Source organism: Oncorhynchus masou, chromosome 1, assembly GCF_036934945.1.
Source record: "Oncorhynchus masou masou isolate Uvic2021 chromosome 1, UVic_Omas_1.1, whole genome shotgun sequence".
In the NCBI taxonomy this organism is placed as follows: Eukaryota; Metazoa; Chordata; class Actinopteri; order Salmoniformes; family Salmonidae; genus Oncorhynchus; species Oncorhynchus masou.
The window spans coordinates 22,893,428-22,915,517 of record NC_088212.1 but is presented as its reverse complement, the minus strand read 5'-3'; the positions used below and the strand labels follow the sequence as shown (position 1 = coordinate 22,915,517).

Genomic DNA, 22,090 nt, shown 5'->3' with positions numbered 1-22,090 from the left:
AATTCTCACAAGGCACCCGGATCCGCGCCTCTGTATCTCAGTCTCCTCTTCATGTGAATGAGGGGGATTGGGGCCTGGTCCGGAAGCAGCAGTAAATCCTTCGCGTCAGACTCATTAAAGAAATTATCTCTGTTCAGATCGAGGTGAGTAATTGCTGTTATGGTATCCAGAAGCTCTTTTCGGTCATAGGAGATGGAAGCAGAAACATTACGTACCATAAAAGTTACAAACAATGTGGGGAAAAAACACACAAAATAGCACAATTGGTTAGGAGCCCATAAAACAGCAGCCATCCCCTCCGGCACCATTTACTTTCCTATGATCTTCTATGTAGAAGAACCCCTTACCTTCTAACCACTCTTGTGTAGCTTGTAAACGTTACATGTTACATGTGCAGGTTCATGAGAGTCTCAGCTTTTCATAGATAGCTTTTAACAGTTTGTGACTCAAACCATTTGGACTCTACGGAAATGTTTGTATAAAGTCCTTCAGGATCCACCCTTGTCTCACCAACACTTCTCTAGCTCTGTCCCTGTTTATCACACAAACTAATGGTCTGTAGCTCAAACACAAAATGTTTAAAAGGGCTTCGTCCAAAATGTGCCGGCGGTATAGTGGAACTAATCGGGTTAAAGGCTCCCTAACAGCTTCTACCACCAAGCCATAAGACTGCTGAACAGTTAATGAACTGGCTACCCGGACCATTTGCATTGACCCCCTCCCCCCTTTTTTATGCTGCTGCTACTTGCTGTTTATTATCTATGCACGGTCACTTTAACCCTACATACATATTACCTCAATTACCTTGACTAACCTGTAACCCCGCACATTGACTCGGTATCAGTACTGTTGATTAAGGGCTTGTAACTAAGCATTTCATGGTAAGGTCTACCTGTTGTATTCGACGCATGTGACAAATAAAATGTTTGATTTGTGTTAAAGGGGCAGTGTTGTATTTTGAGGCAGGCTTGAATATACAAAGAAGCCAATAGACAGCGTGTAGCCTACATTTTGGTCTGATTCTCTATGGTAAAAAATATAGTAATGCATTTTCTTTTGTAAAGTGCTTCCTTGCATCGGGGGGGGGGGGGTTAATGTCAAGCTCTTCTGTATAGGATGATTAGGATCCAATGTAAATATTGATTGATTTACTGTTTGAACTTACCTGACCACTCACTGATCAGACACTCTGCTCAATGTCTTCTTGGCCATCGCTGTTGACAACCTTGCAAACGCACAGGAGCTCACTAAGGTACATATTACAGTAGGGCGTCCAGCCTCGGAACAAGAGAGAGAGAGAGAGCAAGAGTTCAGCTGATGATCCATCATAAAAGTCAGCTGTCTAATCAAACGACTCATGGAAATTCATTTCATTGATGCTTGTTGAATTAGACAGGTAATATTCCTATTAAGATATAGAGTGCCTTGCTTTACTAGTTCCTGTACCTTGTCGTCTGGTGCTGTTCTGGGATGACTGCTGTTTGTCCTGGTCAATAACTCAAAGCAATGAATCTCCTAACTGGTTGTAGGATTTTCGACCATTAATATTTCACCTATGGGGAAGAGGCTTAAATCTTTGCGGTCACTCCAGAAAGAGTTGATGACATTGATTTGTTGGCTTGTGGCAGGGCTTATCATCATGTCTCCATTGATGGCCCTCCTACCCACCCCTGTGTGATCTTCTTTCCTCTGTGTGTGTGTACTCCCCAGGACGAGGAGGAGCAGGAGGTGGCCATCACTAAGAAGATGGCCCTCCAGAAGGTCAAGGAGGTGAAGGAGGTCAGCCCCATTTCGGCAGCTAACATCTCCATCACAGCGTAAGTCATGATATGGCGTTTGATCCAGTTTCCCCCTGCTTACCCCCCCCTCCAAGCACACCACACTGTCTCCCCCTCCTGAGAGATGCTCTTTTATATTCGTTTTAGTTTGTCTACATGAGATGTTGTGTTGTTTGTGGCTCAATATACTGTAAGTTATATTATCCTGTCTGTAGGCCCAGTTTTTTGTTCTGAGTTTCGAATGATATAACCCTTCTGTTCCCAATGTCTGATGTTTTGATAGATCATGTGTTCTCTCTTTGAGTCACTGTAGGGGTCAATGTTGTAAATGTGTGAGAAGCAGTTAGTAAAAGGATTAAGAAGGGTCAGAGATACCTTAATATTCTGGCTCCCACCCCCACATAGGCTACACAGTATGCTGTACACAGGCCAACATGGAGCGGAGAGGGCAATGCCAGCAAGGTAATTTCATAAACAATGAGCATAGATTGAGCATGCAATGCTGTACATTCAGACATATGGTTCTGTGGTGTATACCATTGTTGTACCCCACCACTAATCTCTTTTGAGTGACAGGCACTTAACATAAAATGTCAATTGAGCTAGCTAAATAGATAGTCCACATGAGATATTGAGCATATCAGTCATTATATGTGGCACTATATCCTTGTACTGCCGTTCACCTATGTATAACATCTGCAATTAGTGTCTTCATAGTAAATGGTAGCAGGATATGTGATTTTGTCATTGTTTTAAATGTTTTGTCTTAAATGTTTCAAGGCACTGTTTTATCTTATTTTAAACATGTGATGTAGCCATCAATTTGAGAACCTTATTAATAATTGTTTTGAGTATTTTTTCCTCCATATTTCCTCAAACTAATTATAAATGTAATGTAACTGGACTTGAAACATGGCACCTATAAATCTCTTGCACAGAGATTTTTGTCTCTGCATTGCGAGATATGACTATATTCACTATTGTCTTGGAGGTTGAACATCTCAAAACTGCTACTATCATTCCTTTGTTTCCTCAGTCTGCTGGTCTCAAACTGAGACTCCCATTGAGTTGACGTCTAATAGGAAAGTACAGGGACAGACAGGTGGATAGATGGAAAGAGGGTGTCCTGTCCTCCTTCTGACCCTGAACTCTCCCCCTCTTTTGTTCTCCCTCCCCCAACTTTTGTTTTTTTTGCATGTGCAGTTTTGTAAAGCAAAGTCAAGGTGCACTCTCTTGCAGCTCGTCCGTCTGCAGCGTTAATTCACTGTGAGTGTTTACTCTCCGTTACACTTTACCTCATCACCCTCCTCCTCCTCCCTAGCCTGGGTCCCATTCACTATGTACAGTAGCCAATTCTTCTATCGTTATCATGCCTTTAATGTTGGGCTTGGCTGGAAACGATCATAGAGAGGAGTTGGCTAAAGCCCACACTGGACTACCCCCCCCTCCCCTTCCTCCATCTCCCCCTTGACTCCCAACTGAGCATGGTGTCATACCATTATGAGTTTTCCACTGTGTTGAACTGTTGCAGATGAATGTGGAAGCCTGCCCCAGTAATGGGTGTCATGAGATGGTATGCTCATGCTGTATCTACATATGTTTGTCATGATGGACCAGTGAATGTATTGAATACTGTACATCTGCACTTGCAGTTGCAGTGACTGAGCTCTCCTCGTGACTCTTCCTCTCTAAAGAATGCCCATGCTGTGTAGAGCAGACGTTCTGTAGGGGAGATACTGAAAGCCGTTCTCACTCCGTCTTAATGACCCACAGCAAAGCCACTAGAAACTGTCGCTCAGTGAGTCAGCAGTTCCATCTGAGCAGCTCTGTAATGGCCACCATGTGCCACAGGACCAGATGCCACTGTCAAGCAGCTGGAGAGGCAAAACACACACACACAAACTTGCACGCAGGTACACACACGCACACACACACACACACACAAGATAAAGTCAAGTACTAAATCTCCTTATTGTAGTGCAATACCAACATCTGGGTCTTTCCCTTGTCTTCTTTAGTTTTAGTTCTCCTCTCGGTGAAGTAAGTTATTTGGTTTCTGTGTTATTTGTGTCGCCCCATGTTTCTCCTCTGTCAGTCTTTATAAACTCTTGTTTCTACCTGTGTTTGTTTTCAAGTTCTCCTAACCTGTTAATGGCAGGGAGCTTACTCTTAGTCTGCCCCTTGTTTGTTTCAATGTGCTCCTTTATGTGTTTTAGGAGTTATGTCTGCTCCCCAGTCCATCACTACTTGAGGTCAACTATCTTATGGTGGCCATGTCAATCTACTTGAATAGCATACATACCTTCCTGGTGATGACCATGGTGTTTACATTATTGAAGCAGGATGGAACCAAACTCTTGTCCCTCTTCTTTATTTTGCCCTACATAAGCATGTATCATTTCCTCCTTATACAGTAGTATACCGTACACTATACTGTAAATTCACTCAAATAATCCCCTGCCTCCTCTCCATTCACCCCAAATCAGAGACCTCATAGTTTAGAGCTATACTCTGTTGTCAGGTAAGTAATGGAGGAAAGATTGCAGCCCTGGGGTTGAAAATGACGACGAGGCTAGAACAAGTATACATGATAGTATACAGTTGAAGTCGGAAGTGTACATACACTTAGGTTTGAGTCATTAAAATTTGTTTTTCAACCACTCCACACATTTCTTGTTAACAAACTATAGTTTTGACAAGTCGGTTAGGACATCTACTTTGTGCATGACACAAGTCATTTTTCCAACAATTGTTTACAGACAGATTATTTCACTTATAATTCACTGTATCACAATTCCAGTGGGTCAGAAGTTTACATACACTAAGTTGACTGTGCCTTTAAACAATTTGGAAATTCCAGAAAATGATACCATGGCTTTAGAAGCTTCTGATAGGCTAATTGACGTCATTTGAGTCAATTGGAGGTATACCTGTGGATGAATTTCAAGGCCTACCTCCAAACTCAGTACCTCTTGGGAAAATCAAAATAAGTCAGCCAAGACCTCAGAAATAAACGGTAGACCTCCACAAGTCTGGTTCATCCTTGGGAGCAATTTCCAAACGCCTGAAGGTACCACGCTCATCTGTACAAACAATAGTATGCAAGTATAGACACCATGGGGACCACACAGCCGTCATACCACTCAGCAAGGAGACGCATTCTGTCTCCTAGAGATGAACGTACTTTGCTTGGAAAAAGTGCAAATCAATCCCAGAACAACAGCAAAGAACCTTGTGAAGATGCTGGAGGAAACAGGTACAAAATATCTATATCCACAGTAAAACGAGTCCTATATCGACTTAACCAGAAAAGTCACTCAGCATGGAAGAAGCCACTCTTCCAAAACCAGCATAGAAAGGTCAGACTACGGTTTGCAACTGCACATGGGGACAAAGATCGTACTTTTTGGAGAAATGTCCTCTGGTCTGATGAAACAAAAATAGAAATGTTTGGCCATAACCGTGAAGTATGGGGGTGGCAGCATCATGTTGTGGGGTGCTTTGCTGCTGGAGGGACTGGTCCACTTCACAAAATAGATGGCATCATGAGGCAGGAAAATTATGTGCATATATTGAAGCAACATCTCAAGACATCAGTCAGGAAGTTAAAGCTTGGTCCCAAATCGTTCTTCCAAATGGACAATGACCCTAAGCATACATCCAAAGTTGCAGCAAAATGGCTTAAGGACAACAAAGTCAAGGTATCGGAGTGGCCATCACAAAGCTTATAGAAAATTTGAAGTGCAGAACTGAAAAAGTGTGTGCGAGCAAGGAGGCCTACAAATCCTGACTCAATTACACCAGCTCTGTCAGGAGAAATGGGTCAAAATTCCCCAAACCTATTGTGGGAAGCTTGTGGAAGGCTACCTGAAACGTTTGACCCAAGTTAAACAATTTAAAGTCAATGCTACCAAATACTAATATGTAAACTTCTGACCCACTGGGAATGTGATGAAATAAATAAAAGCTGAAATAAATCTTTCTCTCTACTACTATTCTGACATTTCACATTCTTAAAATAAAGTGGTGATCCTAAATGACCTAAGACAGGGACTTTTTACTAGGATTAAATGTCAGAAATTTGGAAAAACTGAGTTTAAATGTACTTGGCGAAGGTGTATGTAAACTTCCGACTTCAACTGTATATAGTTGTCATGCTGTTGTAGGAAAGTTAAGTCTGTTTTATACACAGCAAAGGAAGTAATGTATGATCTATTGGAATATGTGTGGTAGGAAGACTACTGATTTAGAATGCATGTGTTCAACCATTTCAAAATACTCTAAAGACACGCAAATGAAGCATGTCAGAGCATGGCCTTGGTCTACCATGCTTGGCCTGTCCATAAAGGCTTTCTTTTTACCTGTGGTAGTGGGAACAGACTGTTTTACTGTGAAGAAACCTCCACCGTACTTGCATGCTGTATATAATTCAGCATGCAGGAGTTTTATGTCTTCTGATATGTGATGTATTCCATAATTCTGTTTTTATCCTTCTCTTCAAATACATCAAATACATGTAACTCATGCAGTAAAGGAGAGTTTTTCAGTGTACCCTATTAAAGGGGAACTACCCTGTCCCTCTGCTCTGTCTGTCCACCTGCAGTATGGAGCAGCAGAAGTCTCTGAAGATGATGTCAGTGTGGGAGCAGCGCACCACTCAGCTGAGGAGACACAACCTGCGGGCCAGCAGTGAGGCCCTATACAGCGAGCTGGACCCTGAGGAGAGGCTACGCATGTCCTCGGCCCTGCACATCCGCCCTGACATGAAGACCCACCTGGACCGGCCCCTGGTCGTGGAGCCCCACGATGGCCCCGGCCACATGGGCTACCTCAAGCCCTGGACCCCTGAGGAGACAGATAACCCTGGGGACCCAGGCGGCCCCCAGCCACGTAGGCGCCACCGGGACAGAGAGAGACCCATCGACAAGGCCAATGAGATTGGAGATTCGGGCAAAGAGGGTAGGCACCATGTCCATCACAGTCGCAACAAGGACCCCAACGGGACTCGGTGCAAGGAGGGGAAGAGTGAGCGGTCGCACAGCCGAGAGGGTGTCAGGAGGCACCACCACCAGACCTCAGTGGACGAGGGAGGTGGAGGGGGAACTGGGACGGGAGAGAGAGAGCACCGCCACCACCACTCCCACAGACAGGCCAGAGAGGGTAATGGCACTGTCAACAGCGGACGCAAGGATGAGCGCAGGTCACGCCACAAAGATGGCCGCTCGGGAGAGATGTGCTCCAGGGGAGAGAACAGGGCCAATGGGGAGAGGAGGAGGCAGAAGACCCACAGTTACAGGGGCAAGTCCACACTGGAGGGAGAGGAGCACAGTGAGAGGGAGAGGGGGAAGGGCCACAGGTAAGACTGTCTCAGTCCCTGGCTCTCTCTCTTACATCTCCAGATGACTTCTGCATGACTATATTGGTTAACTACTGCAAATCTATATGGCATATCACATAACGTTATTTTAGAGGAACAGATGTCTACTTAGTACCAGAGATCAATGAGTTTTGCTCTATGGTCATTTCCTCTGTTTCCCAGGGACAGATATGTGGAATCTGAGGGCGACTCCATGGCCACTAGCACCCAGCAGGACCCTGGAGATCAGAGGTGGGGCACAGAGATACCTGAGGACTCAGACAACCAGAGGAATGTCAGACGGACAGGACGGACGGCCATCCACATCCCCCCTGTCACCATCACCTCCCCGCCTGGGGAGACCACCCTTATCCCCAGTCAGTACCAACCTTAACCCTAACACTCATCCCCAATCAGTACCAACCTTAACCCTAACACTCATCCCCAGTCAGTACCAACCTCAACCCTACCACTCATCCCCAGTCAGTACCAACAATAACCCTAACACTCATCCCCAGTCAGTACCAACCTTAACCCTACCACTCATCCCCAGTCAGTACCAACCTTAACCCTAACACTCATCCCCAGTCAGTACCAACCTTAACCCTACCACTCATCCCCAGTCAGTACCAACAATAACCCTAACACTCATCCCCAGTCAGTACCAACCTTAACCCTAACACTCATCCCCAGTCAGTACCAACCTTAACCCTACCACTCATCCCCAGTCAGTACCAACCTCAACCCTAACACTCATCCCCAGTCAGTACCAACCTTAACCCTAACACTCATCCCCAGTCAGTACCAACCTCAACCCTAACAACTCATCCCCAGTCAGTACCAACCTTAACCCTAACACTCATCCCCAGTCAGTACCAACCCCAGTCAGTACCAACCTAACACTCATCCCCAGTCAGTACCAACCTTAACCCTACCACTCATCCCCAGTCAGTACAACAATAACCCTAACACTCATCCCCAGTCAGTACCAACAATAACCCTAACACTCATCCCCAGTCAGTACCAACCTTAACCCTAACACTCATCCCCAGTCAGTACCAACCTTAACCCTAACACTCATCCCCAGTCAGTACCAACCTCAACCCTAACACTCATCCCCAGTCAGTACCAACCTCAACCCTAACACTCATCCCCAGTCAGTACCAACCTTAACCCTACCACTCATCCCCAGTCAGTACCAACCTCAACCCTAACACTCATCCCCAGTCAGTACCAACCTTAACCCTAACACTCATCCCCAGTCAGTACCAACCTTAACCCTAACACTCATCCCCAGTCAGTACCAACCTTAACCCTAACACTCATCCCCAGTCAGTACCAACCTTAACCCTAGTACCAACCTCATCCCATCCCCAGTCAGTACCAACCTTAACCCTAACCCTCCCCAACCACTCATCCCCATCCCCAGTCAGTACCAACCTCAACCCTAACACTCATCCCCAGTCAGTACCAACCTAACCCTAACACTCATCCCCAGTCAGTACCAACCTTAACCCTAACCCTAACACTCATCCCCAGTCAGTACCAACCTCAACCCTAACACTCATCCCCAGTCAGTACCAACCTTAACCCTAACACTCATCCCCAGTCAGTACCAACCTTAACCCTAACACTCATCCCCAGTCAGTACCAACAATAACCCTAACACTCATCCCCAGTCAGTACCAACCTCAACCCTACCACTCATCCCCAGTCAGTACCAACAATAACCCTAACACTCATCCCCAGTCAGTACCAACCTTAACCCTAACACTCATCCCCAGTCAGTACCAACCTTAACCCTAACACTCATCCCCAGTCAGTACCAACCTTAACCCTAACACTCATCCCCAGTCAGTACCAACCTTAACCCTAACACTCATCCCCAGTCAGTACCAACCTCAACCCTACCACTCATCCCCAGTCAGTACCAACCTTAACCCTAACACTCATCCCCAGTCAGTACCAACCTCAACCCTACCACCCATCCCCAGTCAGTACCAACCTTAACCCTAACACACTCATCCCCAGTCAGTACCAACCTCAACCCTACCACTCATCCCCAGTCAGTACCAACCTTAACCCTAACACTCATCCCCAGTCAGTACCAACCATAACCCTAACACTCATCCCCAGTCAGTACCAACCTCAACCCTAACACTCATCCCCAGTCAGTACCAACCTTAACCCTAACACTCATCCCCAGTCAGTACCAACCTTAACCCTAACACTCATCCCCAGTCAGTACCAACCTTAACCCTAACCCCCCAGTAACCATCCCCAGTCAGTACCAACCTCATCCACCAGTCAGTACCAACCTCAACCCTACCACTCATCCCCAGTCAGTACCAACAACAACCCTAACACTCATCCCCAGTCAGTACCAACCTCAACCCTACCACTCATCCCCAGTCAGTACCAACCTAAACCCTACCACTCATCCCCAGTCAGTACCAACCTTAACCCTAACACTCATCCCCAGTCAGTACCAACCTCAACCCTACCACTCATCCCCAGTCAGTACCAACCTCAACCCTACCACTCATCCCCAGTCAGTACCAACCTCAACCCTACCACTCATCCCCAGTCAGTACCAACCTCAACCCTAACACTCATCCCCAGTCAGTACCAACCTTAACCCTAACACTCATCCCCAGTCAGTACCAACCTTAACCCTAACACTCATCCCCAGTCAGTACCAACCTTAACCCTAACACTCATCCCCAGTCAGTACCAACAATAACCCTAACACTCATCCCCAGTCAGTACCAACCTTAACCCTACCACTCATCCCCAGTCAGTACCAACAATAACCCTAACACTCATCCCCAGTCAGTACCAACCTTAACCCTAACACTCATCCCCAGTCAGTACCAACCTCAACCCTACCACTCATCCCCAGTCAGTACCAACCTTAACCCTAACACTCATCCCCAGTCAGTACCAACCTCAACCCTACCACTCATCCCCAGTCAGTACCAACCTTAACCCTAACACTCATCCCCAGTCAGTACCAACCTTAAACCTAACACTCATCCCCAGTCAGTACCAACCTCAACCCTACCACTCATCCCCAGTCAGTACCAACCTTAACCCTAACACTCATCCCCAGTCAGTACCAACCTCAACCCTACCACTCATCCCCAGTCAGTACCAACCTTAACCCTAACACTCATCCCCAGTCAGTACCAACCTCAACCCTACCACTCATCCCCAGTCAGTACCAACCTTAACCCTAACCCTCCCCACTCATCCCCAGTCAGTACCAACCTCAACCCTAACACTCATCCCCAGTCAGTACCAACCTTAACCCTAACCACTCATCCCCAGTCAGTACCAACCTTAACCCTAACACTCATCCCCAGTCAGTACCAACCTTAACCCTAACACTCATCCCCAGTCAGTACCAACAATAACCCTACCACTCATCCCCAGTCAGTACCAACAATAACCCTACCACTCATCCCCAGTCAGTACCAACCTTAACCCTAACACTCATCCCCAGTCAGTACCAACCTTAAACCTAACACTCATCCCCAGTCAGTACCAACCTCAACCCTACCATTCATCCCCAGTCAGTTTCGTAAATCTATTTTCACTCTAGTACTGTTAGTTCAGTGGCCTGTGTTGCTGAAGTGTATCTCAAGCTTTGTATATGTGTCCCAGTGAACAGTATAGACTGTGAGACCATACCTATGAACAAGGAGAAGAAGACCCTGGAGGCGTTGACTCGGACCGGACCCAGACCCATCCTCCCCTACAGCTCCATGTTTGTGTTTGGCCAGACCAACATGTGAGTGGGCCACGTGGCGTGGGCAGCTCTATACTATATGCTTTACAACTCATACCATTCAAACCACACGCACTCTGCCGTCCATGAGAACATTGTCACATGGTCCCACTTTTAACTCCTGTTAACATTATAGTGCATATCTTAAAGGCAATTGACTAGCACTTTCCTTTAAATCCACACACTCACTCAAATGTCCATCTTTGTAGATTTCCTGTAAACCTTTGCATAAACCTACGATCAATTAACAGCAAATTGTGATAGCCTGTCTATATGCAGCCAGCCATTGTGTTAGCCTTTTGTTATAGAGTTGACTATCATTCACTATCATTCATATGTCATCATATCATCACTGTATATTACCAAATCAATTCTCTATGTGTAATTTAATTACGCAATTTAAACTAATCATGTAACTTTAATTAACTAGGAAGTCGGGGCACCACGGGAATATGTTGTTTATAGAGTTCGATTTCCCGAATATAACTCTTCTGATATTTTCATGTCTTATTGATTACATTCACGTATTAATGGATTATTACCTCATCAGTCATATTCTGAATGTCTCAAACCCTTGGCTATCTGCTCGAAACCTAGCCTAGATAATGAATCAGCAATATACAAATTGGCTTAATTAGTTATTTACTAACTAACTTAATCAATCACAGAATTACATAAACACACACACACAAATAGGTCATACATTGGTTACTGACTTGATAGAAAAGTCCCTAGTGGGCTAAGCCGATATGACGGCTTGGTAGACAATGAAAGGGGGTGGGGACACTCAAGAGCGGGAAACTCAGAGAGGATAACTGCACTCATAGCAATTGATAATACTTTGAACATGAACAACCACTCATTCGAAAATAAATTGCCATTTACAATTTTTGGCTGTCCCTCTCTGCGATCGCCGGTTCGTCTGCTGGATAGTCAGTCTACAGGAAGCCTCTGGTTTGTCCACCAGAGATCAGAGTCCATCGGAGTTTTAGGTTGTTATAATGGATACTTCAGAGTCCCATTCAGAAATGTTTTTAGATTGGATGCGTTTACCAGACTAAAGTATTTAAACAGCTGCAGCCTGAATAATTGTTCTTTAGTTTGTAGATTTCTTAGCCATTTCAATGTGGGGACCTCGTCCCTGCGTTTTTGACTCTTGTAGAGTTGCCAACCATTTTTGTCTTGTCCTTTGATAGAGTTGTAGTTCACCCGGCATGTTTTGGTCTCTAGAGTGATAGCCATTCCAACGTGGGGACCTCGTCTCGGGCGTTATCTTGACTAGTTTGTATTGCCAACCATTTCAACATGTAGCGACAGTGCCATATTTTCTGGTCTAATGTACATTTTGTCATGAGTGGTTTTATACTCTGTGGAAGAAGGGGGCTTTCTATGACGCCAATGTAAATGTATGTACTCACGGGGGTGTAGCCACTGACTAGTTAAACTTTATATGAAAACCCATCCTCTCATTTAGAAGGCTAACATCATATTTAATCTTTTCACAAAATGTAATCATATACGTTTCACAACATTTAGATGTAAACCCCATAATTGAGAAGTGGACACAACCAAAGATACAATAATGTGTGTTTCCTGTCCTTCGAGAGGTCACCAAATGAAAAAACTCAACATGATTGTCCCTTAAGTGTCCACGGACCATTTCAACTGCTTGGAATACAGAAATACTGTTCAATTATTCAAACTTTTGATGTCCTAGTGTGTCTCTGTGTTCCAGAGTTTACATTCCAATCTCAAACACTACAGAGCATAAAGGCAGCGTATTTTACGACCGCCATAAAGTGGCCCCCTCCACCCTCCCTCTGCGAGAGAGAGAGGGCGCTGTAGAGCGGACCCACTGCAACCTGATCCTTCAGATCTTCACAGGAGAGTTATGACACTGTCTATATGCGGCCAGCCACTGTGATAGCCTGTCTATATGCAGCCAGCCATTACTAGGAACAGTGTTTACATTAGATGATGTCTCGCAGGTTAGCCGTGTATATATCTCTCTCTCTCTCCGTCTTCTCCAGGGTGCGGCGTCTGTGTCATTACATTGTGAGCCTGCGGTACTTTGAGATGTGTATCCTGGTAGTGATATCTATGAGTAGCATTGCATTGGCTGCTGAGGACCCTGTCCAGGCCAACGCTCCACGCAACAATGTGAGTCTACACACACACACACACACACACACGCACACACAGGCAGACATGCCAGACACACACACGTCCCCTCAATCTGGCAGCCATAGTCCGTACATCTACATGTACACCAGAGGGATGGACAACTTTGATTTGGGGTGGGGGCCACAAAAAATCTGAGGTGCAGTCAGAGCGGGCCCTTTTGCTGACAAGTGCTAATTGAGTGACTGTCAGTGACTGACATACCGAGATAAAAACTGCTGATACACAACATTTTGGGGAAATTGATCTGCGGGCTGCCAGTTGCCCATCCCTGATTTATATCTACACTGTCATGACATCTCTGATGACTCAGTCAGAAAAATAATGACAGGTGTGACAACAAAGTTCTTCCAAATCGATCTGTAAGCAAGGAGAGGACCAGACAGCTGTTCAAATGAGCTGGAGGAATAATTCATTTTGCATCACTCTCCTGTTCAGGTGCTCAAGTATCTGGACTACGTCTTTACGGGAGTTTTCACATTTGAGATGGTGATTAAGGTAAGAGCTTGGGTAGCATGTGATGTTTACTACATGCTAAATGACTGAAAAAAATGACATGTTTTCAGATCCTTTTGGCAGCTGTCTTAGTCTTCCACTATAATAGACTAGGATTGATTTCTTTGTTTTTCACTCAGTTACTTCTATGGTTGTATTGGCCTCATGCCACATCCCATGTTTAATTAAATGCATTACTAAGTGAGAGCCCTTTAATACTAATCATGTATTACTTTTCTATAGCACTTTTCATAGAATCTCAAAGTGCTTCAAGAGCAAAAAAACAAAGAAGCAATATATCATGACAGGTCAACCAATAGAGGCCAAGTCTTTAACATCCAAAGGTGAAGAGGGTCAGTTCATTGCTTGAGTGAAGGGAGCTGGACAGGGGAAGGTAGATGATGGTGATGGAGTCTGCTGATGATCTTGTAGAGGGCAAGTCTGGGAACCGGCCGGAGTCCTATAGCCACTGGACTTCTCCTCTTCCACTCTGTGTAGCATCTACTTGGGTGATGTCTCAGCAGCTTTGGGCGCCAGAAAGCTCACCACACAAAGTTCAGAGTAGTAGCCAGTTGTCCTCACTATGAGCCCTTGGCCTTAGCACTGCTGTATTCCTCTGTTTCCCATTCCTCATGCTTCAGGCGACTCCTCAAATTATGTTCTCAAAAGATCTGGAATTGGCAGCCAGGTGAAACAGATGTCCAGATGCATTTTTTTAACTAGTGTTGTGACTTTACTTTCATTAATCTGATGACTGTTATTTATTTCATCCACTAACTATGTTGAATTGTAACTCAATTAAATGAATGATGTAACAATTAACTCATTAGGATTTAGGGCACCACAGAAGAAGTTGTTTAACGAGTTACCATCTCCCGAATTAAACTCGAGAAGATAGATAAGTTATATATTGATAAGTAACTTATTAATCATTACCTCATATCAGTCTCATTCTGAGCAGTTGTAACCTTATTGGATCTGCACAAATTGGTTGAATTATTTATTTACTAGCTAACTAAATAATAACACAGAATACACATACACACTTACATGAGACAAAGGTCCCTAGGCTACTGACAAGATACTGACAAGATACGTTTTCTTCTCCTCTTCCTCGGGTAGATAGTCAAAGTTTCAAACCACTTTACACGCACAGTTGCAGACTGGCGATGTCCTTGTCTTGTAAGTTCATTTTTGTATTGAGAGTTTGAGTTTCTTACGATTTCAACGCGTGTACAAAAGTCTCACGTCTTTCTGGTCTGACATGTTAATTCTTAGCCAGTCCTCAGCACTCTGGTCAAAAAGGGCTTTTCTGACCTCACTTGGGGCATGGCTACTTAATGTGCAAAGGACATCAAAAACCATTATCTCATTAGAAAACCAAAATCACATTATCTTAACAAAAATGGTTTATCATTCTTCATATTCTATTCACATCAGGGTGGATGAAAACGTGACAGCTAAAGGGGGTTTCCTTCCTTAGATACAGTATTTGGTTCACATAATATGACATTAGTGTTTTACATCTCACCATTTCCCACATTCGGATGTTAGAAATATTGTTCCAAAGTGAATTTTTTGGACATTAGAGTTTTGGGCTGGCGGACAAAGACATTGCTTTGGTTGAAACTAATTAGCCAAGAGAGTTCTCTGCTGCATACAATTTATGACTGGGCGTGAGGTGTCACAAAACCCCCACATCAATCTCTCCTCCCCTCTGCGGGTGAGAGGGGTCTGATAGAAGTTGATTAATTGAGAACCTGATCTTTGGACCCTCACAGGAGGGTCATGACACTAGCTAGCCAAGCCAAAAAGTGTTAACCAGTCAGTCTACTTGCAAATCCATGGCTCAAAAACTCCAGATATAAGCAATAAAAATGTGATGTTATCAACAAATTATAATGAAAAAAAATATATATATATATTTGAAACACCTGTGCTTAGGCTGCTACTAGGGCACCATGTCAACTGGTTGATGAAAAGGGCAGTGCAGTGAAAAACATGATTTTCTCATTTGTTCAATTATATTTCCACTCAAGGAGGTCGAAATAACACTCTGAAATTGTGAAAATGATGGGAATGCCCTTTCTTTTTTTATGCCTGGAATTTCATCCTCTTCAGGTGGGATAGAACTTTTAGCCCACATCATGATGTCAAAATGTGATCTGATTATAATAGACCAATGACTGTTCATCTGGGCAAGGGAGTGGGTTCTAGACTATCCTATGAGCCAGTCAGAGCTGTGTATGTAAATATCTTCACATGTGTTTCCTGAAGCCCACATGATCAGACTGAGCATTTCAACGGACAAAGAGGTTCAGGGAAATATATGATAAAATATCTATTTTGGAGTTATTTTCATTCAAATAAACACACACAGTGATGGATTAGACATACAGTTATGATTTAAAAAGAAAATGACAAAGACTGCATGGGAGCTTTAATTTAATACATTTGGTGTAGGACTATGGGAGGTTCTGTCACACTCAGTGTACTGTAGCATCTAACCCTGCTCTCTGATTGGTCCAGATGGTTGACCTGGGCCTTCTGCTCCATCCTGGTTCTTACTTCAGAGATCTCTGGAACATTCTGGACTTCATTGTGGTCAGTGGAGCACTGGTGGCATTTGCATTTTCGTAAGTTTAATATTTTCTTACTAACATTCATAATCCCCCCCATTTAAAAAAAAAGAAGAAGAATTGCACACGTCAAATTTGACCAAAGAACTGATTCATTGCACTTTCCCAGACACTGGTTGTAAAATATGTATACATGCTGTGAATGCATTTGTACATACACTAGTTAGTCTGTAATTTCCCATCAGAGAAATTCCTTATCATGAAATTCCTTGCATCAGTACAATACTGTAGAATATCTACTCCTGAATAATGATGTCTGTTACCTCTTACTGCTGCAATATTGTATTCATTATTGGCTCAGTTTTTGGTCCAACTGTTTTTGTTATGAGAATAGGGCCATTCAGTTGAAACACTTTGTTTACTCCTGTATGCTTGCTAATGTTGCTGCTGCCTTGGGTATTGACTGAACTTACCATTAGTTCCATAAAAACACAATTGGAGAATAGGAATACCTAATGTCCTAGTCGTTTATATGCTGATAGAGCAACCGGTTGGTGTGTTTTGCAGTAGTAGGGGTTGTAATTGTGTTAAATTCACCTACACAAAATGTCATATTTCATGGTGTGTGTGTGTGTGTGTTTTTTGTGTGCTATTGACTCAAAGTTACTCTTCTGTTTCCTTGTGGCTTGGATCTCTTGAAGGAGCTTCATGGGGTAATGTTTTCACTCTCTCCCTCTCACACTCGCTCTCTCTCATCTTGCCTGTCTCTGTGAGTGAGAGGTAGCAGGGTCTATGCTCAATCATTGGGACACAATCATCTCTCTTTCTCTGCTGTTCATCTTTTCATAATCCACTTGTCTTCTCTCACATTCATCTGCTTGAACATAGATCATCTGTGTTGTCCATGTTCCTTTCTGCTACAGGGGACATGTCACCTCAGTGTTCATTCTCCTTGTCTCCTATCATGACTACATATTCACTTGGACTGCACTAGACAAATACATCTGTTGCTGTGATGAGAATGATCCTTCTACTCTATAGCAGCTCATGCTTTCATTGCAAAACACACATAGTTAAGCAGTGACTACTAATACAAGGTAGTAAGAAAGAAAGCCATTTTCTCTGCATGGAACTTTACAGTGTCTTCAAAACTGGTGTCATCAAGGTATCTAAATTGGTAACTGCTTACTGTAACCAGACAGTTCCAGCCTCCATTCCCACTCGTCTGTTTGTTTACAACACCCTCCCCTAGCCACTCTGACAGACAGCCGGCCGTGTTGATGGATGGACATTATTCTCCCTGCATGTCTCGGACCTCATTCTCCATGTGATCCACTGCCTCATTGTGAGTGAACCGTACCGCCACGGCCATGTGTCACCCACAACTGTACACTGTCAGGGGACTCACGGTGCTAACTGCCTGGCTCAGTGATCTGCAGCTGTCGTTGTGTTGGATGCACCTCTTGACATCCATCCTGCTGCTACAAACTGTGGAGCCAGCTGCCTCGAACGTCGCTCAGGAGATGTTGCAGGAGGTGTTTTAGGGGAAGTGGCTTCCTTAAATCTCTCAACAACATGGCATTGTTCTGTCTTCCTTCAGACATTCCTCATCTGTCACGTGCCCTCTGTCCATTAGATACTGTATGCCTGATCGTACAGAAGAAACAAACTGTTATTTGTGCAAAACCCAAAAAAGTGGCAGGAGTGTCTTCTTGGCAAATACAACTTGATTTGTGTCTGTTTTATGAACATTGCCTTGAACAATGAAAGCCATTATTCAACCCAATTATCCTTGATGAAGTGTCATTATGGCCTAAAATGCTATGTGGCATAGGGCCTTTTCTAGTTGGATCAGATCCTCTCACTTCCACAACAGCATTCAACTGTCTGTTACTGACAAATGAGTAATACAGCAAACAAGAAACATCTGATTGATATATTATAGGCCCATCTCCATTCATAATATTGTATTGTTTAGATTGTACCTGTTTATGCAAACATATTCATATTTTCTTTGTGTTGGAAGTCGCCATAATTGTGCTCTGTACTTTGTGTTTTTTCGCTGTTTTCCCCATCAGACCGCCACAAGGTGTGCCCAGGTGGGGACCCCCCTCTCCCCTCTACCCCTCTTTCTTCTGCTTAGACCAGGATCACGTCTCTAAACCTGTATGAGTAAAGGGTTTCCTTTACAGACAAGGAGCCTTTGCCATCTCACTCTGATAGCTTTCAATATAAACCTCTCTCTCCAATCTGACTGTAACTGGAGACTCAAGTAAAATGTGTTCATAATTGATGCTTGGCCTAAATTCCAGCATCAACACTGGCTATACTTGCAATTATAATCATTATGTAGACTCTTAGTATTTATTTTCACTTGTTTATGCCCAAGTCAAACATTCTCAGCTAATGTAAACACACATTCATGCTTATTCTGTTTTCTCTAGGTGACCCACCAAGCAGAGCCTTATCAGTGCACACATTAAAACATAGTACAGTCTGGTTTCACAGGGACAGAGGGAGAATCTAAGACTACCATTAGAGTAGTGATAAAAATAGCTGGTGCTGAGACAGAACATGATGGTTATTTTGGCTGACAGTTTTGGTTCGCCTTCCAGGGAGATGAAGTATGCTACAGACCAGCCACCTGTACCTGATAATGATGTCTTCATTAAATATTTAGCCAGCTTCTCTAATAGCTGCCACCATCCAGACCCTGCAGAAAACTCCAAACGCTCCCAATGAACCTCCCAAGTCACACGTGTTTTTCTACAAACTGATCAGACGTTCTTTGAAAGCTATCAGAATGTCATGTGTGATTTGTCATGTGTGGGTGTTGTGTGATCTCAAACCACAGGCTCTATTTACTGTGAAAGCATGCTGGACTAATGTGCATCAGAGCATGAACGTTGCATGCTGCTGTGGTAGAGTAGAGCAATAACAGAGCCTCTAGGAGGGAGGAACCACACCATCAAATTACATGACCATGCTATGTTGGGAATACGAGAGTTACAGGATGGCTTTTATTCCCAGTTGAATGGGAAGTGATCTGTGTGTGTGTGTGTGTGTGTGTGTGTGTGTGTGTGTGTGTGTGTGTGTGTGTGTGTGTGTGTGTGTGTGTGTGTGTGTGTGTGTGTGTGTGTGTGTGTGTGTGTGTGTGTGTGTGTGTGTGTGTGTGTGTGTGCGATTCCAGCTGCCGGCAGACAGAGAGGAGGCAGGGTAGGGAAGGGGAAGATGTGGTGTGTTGGCAAATTTGTTGCTTTCCTCCTCCTGGACTGTATTGTTGGTGCATGTTAGTCATTAGAGGACGAAGTGTTTTTACAAGTCTCTCTTCATCAGTTGGTGAGAAACGCAGGTTGCGGCCAGTGACTGCTGTGTAGGATTGACTTTAACAGCAGATGAATTCACGTGGTATTTAAGAGTAATCTCTCCAAATTTAGAAAGACAGAGATGAGATGAAGTGACATGGGTGTGGAACATTTTACCCTGTGTTATGATATAGAAGTTGACATTTATTGATGTGAAGTATCACATACTGATAATGTCTGGTTATTTATGTGTTGTTGACTGTTTATTGGGGTCATTGAAATCCCTCATTGTTTCACAAATGGGATGCTTTACCTTAAAGCATTGCCATTTTGTGTACTGTACAATACATTGGGACATTTTGCACCATGATTTTAGATAACATGCAATATGTTCTATCACTTCATTGTATTTCGTTTGGAGATGCCTGCATTGTGAGGCATTTATATTGCTATTCCCACAGCTCCCCAAGGTGCTGATTCAGCAAGAGCTTTTCTGAGTCTGTAGGGAACATTAATGTACACTGAGTGTTAATGGGATTCTGCTCAGAATTCTTGATGTCGGTTCAGAAGATTTTCTGTTCTTCCACCCACTGTCTGAGAAAGTCTATTAAATCACTTGCTCCTGTATTTCCCCATCAGTCTTAATACTCTACATACTCATTTACAACGACTCAGCGAGGATGTGTGTATTAAACAGCATTGGTTCCTTTAAAAATAAACATCACTGTTTCTTTTGTATCACTGGTTAGCGGTTATTCTGCAGAAATCTGATGCACAGAGTCTATAGCTGGTATTTACTTGATTTATTGTCTGGTATTATTTGCATGGAGAAATATGTGTTGAGATATAATCTTCGGAGAAGGTGTATTTATCGGCATGCTATAAATCCAGAAAGTGTCTAATTTTCTCATGTAATCCAGGATTACATGCTACGCCTATCTGAATGATTTGGAGTGGCATGATCCTATGTGAGATTACTAATCCATTCTCAGTTGGGGCTGGGTGCTTGGTTGTCACAGACAATTTACCATCCTTAGGGCATCTATAGCTTTGACAAACATGTTTATACCCATGTATTATGCCTTGTATCTTTCGACCACACATCATTCTGAATGTCTTGTATAGAATACAATGTATTTAAAGTAGTGGGAGATGGGAGGATAGTACCATCCGTTCTCCTACTAAATATTTCCTGTCACGTTTGGTCAAAACCTCTAGAGAGCAAACACTTTTCTTCAAACACTTTGTTTATTAGTCGAAGCCTTACAATTCATGAAACATTTAAAACCAACAGTGATTTATCAACAAGCTACTGATTTCTGTCACAAGTGGTTTGCCTCTTTTGTAATGCAATTGTTGTTTGAGCAGTTTCTGTACACAACTATCTTCTCACAGGGTTTAGCAGTTGAGTGATGACCTTACAGGTGTGTCGTCTAACTTAGTGTTTTTCTTTCTTCAGAGGGTCCAAAGGAAAGGACATCAGCACCATCAAGTCCCTCAGAGTTCTGCGAGTCTTACGGCCCCTCAAGACCATCAAGCGCCTGCCAAAGCTGAAGGTACATTATGGACTTACACTGCTCTACAGTCACACGTATTCACTGCTGTTGTCAGAACATAATCATCAGTGTGTACAGTATCTAATCCAACCCCATTTTTCTGTGTGTGTGTGTTTGTGTGTGTGTGTGTCCTCTCTCAGGCTGTGTTTGACTGTGTGGTCAACTCCCTGAAGAACGTCTTCAACATCCTCATTGTCTACATGCTCTTCATGTTCATCTTCGCTGTCATCGCTGTGCAACTGTTCAAGGGGAAGTTCTTCTACTGCTCCGATGAGTCCAAGGCACTGGAGAAGGACTGCAGGTAGTTCTACAGCATTATGAAATGAAACAGGAGAAGGCATACAGTATGAACATCGTTGGCACCAAGGCACTGGGCCCAACAGTCTGATAGAGCAAACCATGTAATAACGGTAACAGCTCAGAGGAGGGCTCCCCCTCCAAGGCAGCTGTGGTGGTACAGCCCTGCCTGGCTCTGGCTTGCAGCTTTGCATGCCGCTATGCCAGTGTACAATTACTGTATCTTCCCCAATAGAGAGAAGCACAGCCCAGTGCTGCTTTGAAAATGATTGCAGTAATTATGTGTTTTGTTTGAGGATCCTATTGATTTTTCACAGGGACATGGTGTTTTGTCAGTCTATAATCAAAATAGTATCTGAGTATTTATATTTGTGTATGTGTTCATGTGTGCAGTAAGTTGTTCTCCCTCTCCCCTCCCCCTGTTTCTCTCTCTCTCTCTCCCCTAAACAGAGGTCATTTCCTGGACTACGATAAGGATGAGGTGGCCGCCCAGCCTCGGGTGTGGAAGAAGTATGAGTTCCACTATGACAACGTGCTGTGGGCCTTCCTCACTCTCTTCACTGTGTCCACCGGAGAGGGCTGGCCCGAGTAAGTCCACTTTCCAGGTTCATTTTGAGTTGCTCTGTAAAGTTGAGGTCTTTGGTGGACTGGTTGCTCTCAGACAGACCGGTAGTAGAATGGGTGAACGGGCCTGGGGATATGTTCTGAGAATGTGCTGTAGCTCTCAGGCAGATACACAAACAGACAGACTGA

General features: G+C 43.9%; 1 protein-coding gene across 1 annotated transcript in view; it reads left to right on the top strand.

The window, feature by feature from the left end:
- Positions 1 to 22,090, top strand: part of LOC135539461 (voltage-dependent N-type calcium channel subunit alpha-1B-like) — a 183,754-nt gene that overhangs the window by 128,475 nt on the left and 33,189 nt on the right. Inside the window, exons 17-32 of the mRNA XM_064965362.1 lie at positions 1,185 to 1,252; positions 1,711 to 1,817; positions 2,184 to 2,240; positions 2,982 to 3,044; positions 3,995 to 4,030; positions 6,316 to 7,134; positions 7,318 to 7,511; positions 10,801 to 10,927; positions 12,955 to 13,084; positions 13,544 to 13,603; positions 16,130 to 16,236; positions 16,881 to 16,892; positions 18,258 to 18,278; positions 20,944 to 21,040; positions 21,181 to 21,341; positions 21,788 to 21,925. Of these exons, the coding sequence (XP_064821434.1) occupies positions 1,185 to 1,252; positions 1,711 to 1,817; positions 2,184 to 2,240; positions 2,982 to 3,044; positions 3,995 to 4,030; positions 6,316 to 7,134; positions 7,318 to 7,511; positions 10,801 to 10,927; positions 12,955 to 13,084; positions 13,544 to 13,603; positions 16,130 to 16,236; positions 16,881 to 16,892; positions 18,258 to 18,278; positions 20,944 to 21,040; positions 21,181 to 21,341; positions 21,788 to 21,925 (2,197 nt within the window). The remainder of the gene's footprint in view (positions 1 to 1,184; positions 1,253 to 1,710; positions 1,818 to 2,183; positions 2,241 to 2,981; positions 3,045 to 3,994; positions 4,031 to 6,315; positions 7,135 to 7,317; positions 7,512 to 10,800; positions 10,928 to 12,954; positions 13,085 to 13,543; positions 13,604 to 16,129; positions 16,237 to 16,880; positions 16,893 to 18,257; positions 18,279 to 20,943; positions 21,041 to 21,180; positions 21,342 to 21,787; positions 21,926 to 22,090) is intronic.